Source organism: Populus trichocarpa, chromosome 8, assembly GCF_000002775.5.
Source record: "Populus trichocarpa isolate Nisqually-1 chromosome 8, P.trichocarpa_v4.1, whole genome shotgun sequence".
Taxonomy (NCBI): Eukaryota; Viridiplantae; Streptophyta; class Magnoliopsida; order Malpighiales; family Salicaceae; genus Populus; species Populus trichocarpa.
In genome coordinates this window covers 8,713,283-8,722,177 of record NC_037292.2, presented here as the reverse complement: position 1 = coordinate 8,722,177, position 8,895 = coordinate 8,713,283, and the positions used below count along the sequence as shown (strand labels likewise).

Below are 8,895 nucleotides of genomic sequence, written 5' to 3'. Positions count from 1 at the left end.
GAAGTGGTATCTTAGTAGCAAGATCATTTATGCATTGGTTGAACCTGACAAATAATTTCACAGGCATTTGCTAATAACGGCCTAATCCTTGTTTACATGATGCTGAAACAAGAGCACGGGGGATTTAACTGTGACTTAGACTCACGTGTCAGGATATCATTATATGAGAGGTAGCCCTGCCACAGAGATTCGAAATATGCATTGCATATTGCATGCTGTTTCCTATATATTAAAGGACGAAAGATGATCAACTCCCTGCTTCAAAAAGACGAAGACGAGAAGGCATTTTTGCTGTGAACTTAAAGGCAAACAACCTCACTATTTATGTCTGGCAGGCTAATAATTTGAAGTTCTGAGCTGCTACTGTTTCATAACATGACAAAACTCTCTCAAATTAATCATCTTTTGTAACTCTCTCTCTTGTCGGCTGCTTTTAATCTTAGTAATAGCACTTTGAAAATCCTCACTTCCTCTTAATTGCCCGCGTGCTAAAATCAAAAGATATCAATCAGCAAGCCTTTTGGAAGGGGGAATCTCCAGAGATGTAGAGGTTCTAGTTACTCGACTTGCTCATAAAACATGGAAACTTGAACTTAGTGATATGATTCTGATGGTAAATTTCACTTCATGATCATCTATTTCGGACTTTAATTTAGAAGTTGCAAGCCGGGACATGCAGGCAAACCTAAACCAATATACAAGTATACAAGTATTTGGTGTTTCGTGCTGTATCACTTTAATGTTTTTGCGGTCAACATCTACCATTAAAAAAACAAAGACTTTGTGAATCAGAAGAGAAATCCAAAAGAACATAAGGCACCCAACCATGCCTAAAGCAAAAGAGATTGATATTAACAATCTTTTTTCGTTTAGCCCAAAAAGAACATCGAATACCTTGCCAGATTATCCACTTTAAGAGACACCATCGTAACCTTCGCTTTCACAGATCCCATATTCTCCTCCTTTACTCTCTTCGCTAGGTGGTTTCAGAGAAGTTGCTGTAGCCCAGCGCGTCCCAACACACTTCTTTTCTCCGTGGCATCACCAAGAGCTAGAGATTCTTACTTGACACGAGGGGACGATTTTTCTAGAACTCTACGTATGATTCCGAGTGTTATCCCAACTCAGTGGCAGCATAACAACGTTCGGGCGCATAAAATCCCCAAGGTATCATAGAGCACAGCAAACATACGGAAGTGCGCGCATCAAGTATAAGAAGCCAGGCCAAAAGTCCTCTATCGGGATTTCAACATAAAGTAATTACAATCATGAGTTACAATAAATCTACAATCATACAACGGTGGGATTTCAAAAATTAACTATGAGATCATTTGGATCCGTATCAACTAGTTGTCGCATAATACAAATTCACCCAACTTTTACAACCCAATCCAATTTACGATCCAAGCCGCAAACCATCACTCTTGTGGGTGTATGTAAATCCTATCCCAGTATCCCACAATACTTTCTCGTTTCCAATTTATGTATAATGATGCACCATCTAGATCACACTCCTCAAATCCTCAAAAACAAATGATTACAGAAGGCCTGTGCTTCCGAAGGGATTATTAGTCTGAGGATGTGCCATAGGATGTGCATGAAATGCGCCAAACCCTGCATCACCAAAAGGATTTGCATGGCTCATCATCATATTTTGTTGATGCTGTGGTTGTGGGTAGGTAGGTTGATATGGACCAAAAGGATTGTGCGGCTGTTGAGTCATTGCTGCCATTTGGACTGAAGGAGGGGCAGCAATGCTGTTTGACAAAGCAAATGGATCTTGTATCTCAAATGGATTGGGGGCTGGCGCTCCATAAACAGGCCGCCGGGCAGCTCGATATGCTCCTTCATCATACAAACTGTTCAGAGTGAGCGAGTCCAAGCCGCCAGCCTGACATTCATAGACAAGATGGTTGAAGAGAATACAGCTATATGCTTGCTATTCTTAATACAATTTCAATCATATGCACAGAGATTGTTAATAACTGAAACAAAGTTTTTTAACCATAGTCCTACAAGTGCCAGGCTCAGAGCTTGAGCTCCCTGTGATCAGAGATCATTTTATACACAGGCCTGACTTGAAACAAACCGTTGGCTAAAAAACATTACATTATACAAAACAACTCACAAGAAAAAAACGACTATTTGTCTACACAAAAATGGGAATGCATGCAGCATGTCTAAGTGGCTCCTTAATCATTTAAAATAAAACTGCCTCCAAATTCATAGCAATGGCTTTTCTCAATAACTAGATGAAAACTTTAAAGAACTAAAAGAAGAATGCATGCAGAGGAAACAATTCATTTTCTATCCTATCTGTTCCAATACATTTTTCTTCATCAGTGCTAAATTGTAATGGTTTGTTGCAACATTAACATTGTCAACAAGAATAGCAGCATGTCAATCAATGTAGCTGTAACCAATATTCATTCTCATGATGGCTAATCAACAAAGAGAACAGACCATGAAAAAACATAGAAAATATATGTTTGTGGAAATGAAAATAAGAAAGGAAGGCAGCCTACCAATTGCCTCTCATTAGTGGCAGAAATATTGCTGCTTGGAGTAGTGACCAGGGCAAGTTCCCATCCAGTAGGATCAAAATCTTTTGCTTGACCAGCAACAGAGTTAAATGTCGGTGCAACATCTGTTGAATTAGGAGTTGCTTATCCCTTATAAACATATACAAGCAACCAACCAGAAAGCATAGAAGTACCTCACATAAGGAATAGAAAAGAGAAAAGGAACAAGGCTGGTTACCTGATTCAGAAGGAACTATAGCCAGAGCCAAAGCATTGCTTTCCTCAATGGTAGATGCATTAGGAGTTCCATAATCCAATCCCTAAAAATCACCAAAAAGGAGAAAGAGGGTGTTGAAAGAAGAAAGTTGGAAGAAAGATGTGGGTCATTTCTCAGAAATCATCAACCAACATTAGTTGGCTGACAACTAAGAGATTACCAGCAAGTCTCCAGTGTCTATGCTGTTCTGAGGAGCGGTTGTAGGAACAGGAGGGGCGATCTCAACATTGGAGACAGCAACATCATCTGAAGGAGGTGGCTCAAGTTCATCGCCAGATGATTTGGCATCTTCAGAAGGACCTTCTTCTGGTCTGTATGTCAATTGAAGCTGTTTGAAATGACCAGATATTAGTCCTACAGTATTTAACCTCTAACAATGATATCCCTTGTCAAGGAAGAATAAGTTGACATGCATGCATCACACAAAAAGAGACAAGAAAGCATAAACTGAATATGCAGCACCATACATCCTTTTCTGCCACCTAGCCAAGTCAAGAACTATTTTCTTAATTAGTTTAGTCAAGATCCATGATTCCTATTTCCGAAAAATCCTTGGCTTCTAAATGCCTGTTTAAAATTATAAAACTAGTAACAATAAAACAAAAGGACCTGTAACATATCAACAAATCATAAATTGGAAAATTTATAGGACTGTCTAGCATAGTAATGACACTTACCAATGCCTCACTAGGAACAGAAACAACACGTGGTGCCTCTCTGATATACTCTTCCATAGTTGTAAGAAAGGATTGTGGAGGCTGAGAAAGATTAGGACAATAAAGTCATAAATCACTGCAATTGAAAGAATGAAATAACCAGTGAAAACTCTAAATCCGTCTCATAGCATCAAATACCTCTCTCAAAACAGGAAACTGGAAATTCCTAGCAAGTTCCAATCCTTTGCAAATGTCATAGAAATCAGAAAGGTTACCAGCCTGCAGGAATAAACAATTTTTTTCAACAAAACACCATGTCTAGCAAAAACATTTTTAGTTGTGGAGACTTCAGTTCTATAATGAATGCTACAACATAAAAGATATACCAATGAACACTTTAAGTGTTGATAAAGAATATTTAACCACAAACTGACATTCTGCAAAATTAATGGACAACATGACCTGCTGACCGGCTCGTTTGTAGATATCAAGGGCTTTGATTGCTTCATGTCTTGGCATCTCAAAAAACTGCAAAGAAGAAAGATTTAATAGTAAAATCAGACAAAAACAATGCTTGCAAAATGATGAAAACTAAGAGCAATGGATTACCTTATCCACAAGATTGATGATCCCGTCATTAATAGCACAATATATTTTAAAGCTCTCCTTCAATACCTGAAAATTGCATGAAAAGGTCAGCAACAACTTCATTAGAATACATGAAGAGGAAGCATAAATGAAACCTATGTCTTCCAAAATTTAAATCTATGATTTTGTCATTCAGTTGGCAAGTTAAAGGACATCACTATATAAAGTGTAAAAAATTTATGTTGCATTGCTGCATTATAATACGAGTATGTAATACAAGTGCGTAAAGCAGCAGTCCTGTACAGAGGCAACCCATACAAGGAGGAAAAACATCGAACTACACTGAATTTTCTGTGAGATTTTCTTTTCCTTATTACCATATGATATTTTAGAATAAATTGAGAACCTCAAACACCTAAAACAAGGAAATTAGATATTAAAAAAAATTCCACATGGCAAATACAGAAACAAAATTCTTGTACAAGACAAGAAATACAGCAGAGAGAGGCAGGCTCACCAGAGCCAGAGCATACTGTATAACATAATTGCCAACCGCAGCGCCTTCTGGCTGAAAAAGAAATTTCCATCAATTTTTTTGTCCACCTCCATTGCAGAGTGTTCAAGTAACAATTTACCCATGGATAGAAAGAAATTCCATACCCGGCAGCCAACGAGACGATACAACAACTGCTGTAAAGCAGGCAACTGTTCAAGCAGATCTTCACTGTCTAAGTCCCTAGTTCGGCTGTAGCCCTGCTTTAAATGGGCAAAAACCAATGTACATATCAATGAAAGTCGGTCTCACCTAAATATTTCAACAAGTCAATAACTAATTCCACATCAGCTTTAACAATTTTCTCCAAAGCATTTTCTTGTGGATAAAATTTGAGATTGCTAAAATGAGTTAAAAATACACCAAAGATAACAAAAGGAAAATGAAAAAGAAAAAGAATCCTCCATTAATGAACTCCCTAGCTTCTGTAAAATAACCACAATCAATTTTGAAATTGGAAAGCCATTCAATAAGAAACCAGGCCATGACACGACAAGTTCAATCAACCGTTTGTGAAGGCCTGATGATCTTGCTCATAATGCAATACCACTTTTTAACTGAATCACATCCTCATGTTTCATCAAATGACTCCAAAACAAAAGATGTGCAGGAGTTTCTTTGCAACCAAACAAGCCACAAATCTGGTGCTTCCAAGTTTATGAAATTCAGAAGATCCAACAGGTTGACAACCATGTCCTAAACCTCCACTGACCTCATATGTTCAAATCTTCTAAACTTTCTTTTTAGAACATCGTACACTGGAATTGCTGGCATAATGACTCTTAATTTCTCATAATTATGTATTTAATAAGTATTGCCAATTTGCAGGATTAAGGCCTGTTTGGTGTTGTATTATGCTATGCTATGTTGAGTGCTGCATTATGAGGTGAAAGTAGCACCAGTTAATCTCTAGACAGAACTTGGTCCAAATTTCAACTAAAATCACCACATGTTATGTCACAATAAAAGCCAAAAGGAAAGTTCATGGAGAAAGAAAACATTTGCACTCTCAACAAAAAAAGTTGTGCAAGTGTCCAACCATACGATCAATCCATGTAGTGGTGATTGACATTTCATAAGGAGTTTCCTTTCATAGTTCTTTTGAAGAACTTGATACATATTATTAATTTTCATCAAAAGAACCAAAAAGAGCATTTTGATACTAGTGGGGCATTTTCTCATAAACTTGTCTCGTTGAAAAAAGCACAGAATTTCTTTGCAGCTCTAAGAGAAGAAAGGTGAGTAGTAAGAGCTCATGTTGGAAACAACAATTGCAGAAAATACTGAGGGAAATCACAATATGCTCTATCCTTGCAGCTTAAGTGCACAAAAAAAGAGCTTATTAGTGATTCTTTGTTCCAAAATTAAAGAGAGGGAAGAAAGAGCGTGACCTTCGCAATAATGCGCACACATTCTAAGGAGATTACAGCTCTTTTTAAAATAACAGTAACAACAAAAAAAGCTGCTGAATAGGGAAAGAGAAATGAATTGATAGATGATGCTATTTTCACTCACTAGCAAATCTTGCTGTCTTCTATGTCCGGATAATTCGTTTTTTTATTAATAAGAGCAGAATTGCTATTCTGGTAACATACCTTATCCTGCCCTTGGGCAGGTCTTGGAAGACGCTCTGCTTCAATATCATACTTTAGAATTCTAAAGCATTCAAGTCGTTCCTCCAAAAAAAGTGCATATGTACGCACCCAAGCAGAGCAATCCCAAGCTGAAGAAGGAGAAATATGGTGAGAAAAAAGAGCTACAAAAGGTACTTGGTTCACAAAATGCAGTTAGAGGCCACTACTTGTGACCTGAGAAAGACAGGGAAAAAGCAGTATCAAATTACCAATAGGACTTGAATCATCCTTGAAATTAGAAAGTTGGAGGATGCGCCCTCTCTGAGAGAAATTCAGAAGTTCTTCTCTGAAAGTAGGATCACCCTCTCTTAATAATCTATGGATCACAATCAGTATTTTCAAAGCTACCTGGTAAAAATGCAGGAGTGGAAGCATAACATGAGCATCTTCACAAAAAAATGGTAATGACAAAAATAAAACAACAAATTTCAATCACTTCACAGAAAATACTAAAATTTTTCACATAATGTACAGGTTGCACAAATTGCAGATGTATATTTGATGCAACAGCAATTCCAATATCTTTTTTTTTTCCAACATCTAGAGCCTTTTTCTTCCAAACACCCTCTGTCAATATGAATAACTATAATTCTCATCAATTGTCACAATGACTGTCTCACTGGTTCTGCTCGTTATCTTTTTTTCCACAATCACCATGTGGGTTAGCATCTTAGATTCGGGCATTAAGCTGTGAAACCAAGTTCCCCAACAAGTGGTTACTGCAAAAGCAAATTGGTACAGTGCAGCAAAGTCAAACAATAACACACTGCATGCGCAATGGATAAACTTAAGACATAGCCTGGTTTAGTTTGAAGCTTCAAGACTAAATTTATTCCATGACAGTGGCAATGCACACTCCTCTCAACAGTCGACACAACTGAAAACCTTCAAATATTGAGGGGTCGCATAAAGGATCAAATGAGCAGACCTGAGTTACTTTCCAACAGCTTCTTGTGCAAGCCCAATTGATAACAAAGAAAAAACAAAATGTAGAGGAGACTTTCTATCTTATTTTTGTTCATCCAAAGAATTCAACTGATAACTTTCAAAGATTAAGAAAAAATAACCAAAAACATCGTTTGCATTGGATGGACAAATACACATATTGATCAAACCCCGATTCATTTGGAGTCCAAAACATCATAAAACAATTAGAATTTCAAAAAATAAACAAAATCTATACCGTCCAGTTATGGGTTTTGGCCAATCGGCGGGAAAGAGCATGAATGCAATAAGCAACATCAGCTCGAGGCCGAATCGCTGACGTAGCAGCCAAGATTTCTGTAGGAAAAATCAAGTCTCATGAGCCCACTGAAATTAAAATTGAAGAGATAAATAAATAAAGAACGAAAGGAAGAGTAGTACTGACTTCTAAGATGGCGCTCTTTTGGAGGACACTCAACGTGGTTAGTTGCTTTGACTATGGCCACGTCCAATTCCTAAATTTAAGAAAATACAGGAAAAAAAATCTAAAAATAGAGAACAAGAGAGACAGATATTTGATCTGGTTTTATTTCAAAATAAAATAAATAAGGATTGAGAGGGAGACGGACGGACCGCATAATCGCTGTTGACATGAGCAAGACCGACTTTGGTGGAATCTTTGAGAGCGCCATAGGCTTTTCGCCATGTCTGGAGTGTGCCCATATTTTTTTTATTTTACTTAAATTTAAATAGAGATGGATCAGATCGCCTTCTCTCTATACTAATCTGGCAATTGATATAGGGACGTGCTGTTTATGCCTTATTTCTCTCTGTTTTTTTTTTTTTTTTTTCTCTAGAAGGGAAGGGAAGGGAAGAGACTCAGTTTTTTTTGTTGGAATTCTGGAATCGATCAACCATATATTGGAGAGAGAAAGAAAAGAAAGACCGCAGACTGATGCGATGCGTTGTTTTTTTAGTTTTAAGAAAATAATTAATATTAATTAATAATAAAATGTTTCGGGTGTAACTAAACTAAGAATAAATAATAAATATTCTTTTCTTTCTTCGCTAAAAGTTTTCCAAGCTGTGGCTGGTTGGCTTTTGGCGGCCCCTCTCATTTCGGTGGCACACTGCACAGTCATCATTGTTTGGTATTTTTGCTTTGAATCTTCAAAAACATTTTCCCCACCTGCCTACTTATTACTTAATGATATTTTTAAAATATTTTTATTTAAAAATAAGTTTTTATAATATTTTTTATTTTTAATCTTAACACAATAAAAAATAAAAAAAATCTATTAATTTAATATTTTCTCAAATAAAATACATTTTTAAAACTCATTAAGAAACATAAAGCTCGTTAAAATGTAAAAAAACTAGCACATATTAGAAAATAGCAGGGTTTAGTAAAAATGTGTCCAGATGCGATATTTTGATTTAAAAAAAGGAGAGAAAAAAAAATGAATCTTAAAAACTCTTCACAGCTTCAATGATGTTATTCCTAGTATAATTGAAAATATAACAACAATAAAAAAATTAAAAATATTTAAAAATATCATCAACGGTGATCAAAGTAATCAGGCATATCATTTTTTATCAAGTCAATCACATACTATTTTTTAGGTAATATGTGTGGCCACTCATGCCATCATTGATAATATTTATTCATATTATTATATTTATTTGGTTAAGATCTTTTTTATATTACTATAAATACTATTATTAGAAATTCGGCGTGCTT

General features: G+C 36.2%; 1 protein-coding gene across 2 annotated transcripts; it reads right to left on the bottom strand.

Annotated features, from left to right (window-relative positions):
- Nucleotides 1–1,210: 1,210 nt before the first annotated feature.
- On the bottom strand, nt 1,211–8,080 carry LOC7482894 (putative clathrin assembly protein At2g01600). Of its 2 annotated transcripts, none has more exons than XM_024607404.2 (15): nt 7,788–8,080; nt 7,600–7,669; nt 7,414–7,511; nt 6,440–6,578; nt 6,192–6,319; nt 4,704–4,799; nt 4,561–4,611; nt 4,065–4,130; nt 3,918–3,983; nt 3,654–3,734; nt 3,477–3,557; nt 2,960–3,127; nt 2,761–2,842; nt 2,526–2,647; nt 1,211–1,891 (listed from the first exon to the last, which is right to left on the bottom strand). In XM_024607404.2, exons 1-15 carry the CDS (start codon nt 7,875–7,877, stop codon nt 1,538–1,540), a joined length of 1,692 nt encoding a protein of 563 aa, XP_024463172.1. In that variant the 5' UTR covers nt 7,878–8,080; the 3' UTR covers nt 1,211–1,537. The 2 variants fall into 2 exon arrangements, with proteins under 2 accessions (XP_024463172.1, XP_002311513.1); XM_002311477.4 differs by having other exon boundaries at nt 4,704–4,796.
- Nucleotides 8,081–8,895: the final 815 nt, after the last annotated feature.

Coding starts and splice junctions, on each gene's coding strand:
- LOC7482894 (XM_024607404.2), bottom strand. CDS start 7,877: ATGGGCACACTCCAGACATGGCGAAAAGCCTATGGCGCTCTCAAAGAT. Junction 3,128..3,476: donor CTGTTCCTAGTGAGGCATTG/GTAAGTGTCATT, acceptor CATTTCAAACAG/CTTCAATTGACATACAGACC. Junction 2,648..2,760: donor TATAGTTCCTTCTGAATCAG/GTAACCAGCCTT, acceptor CTAATTCAACAG/ATGTTGCACCGACATTTAAC.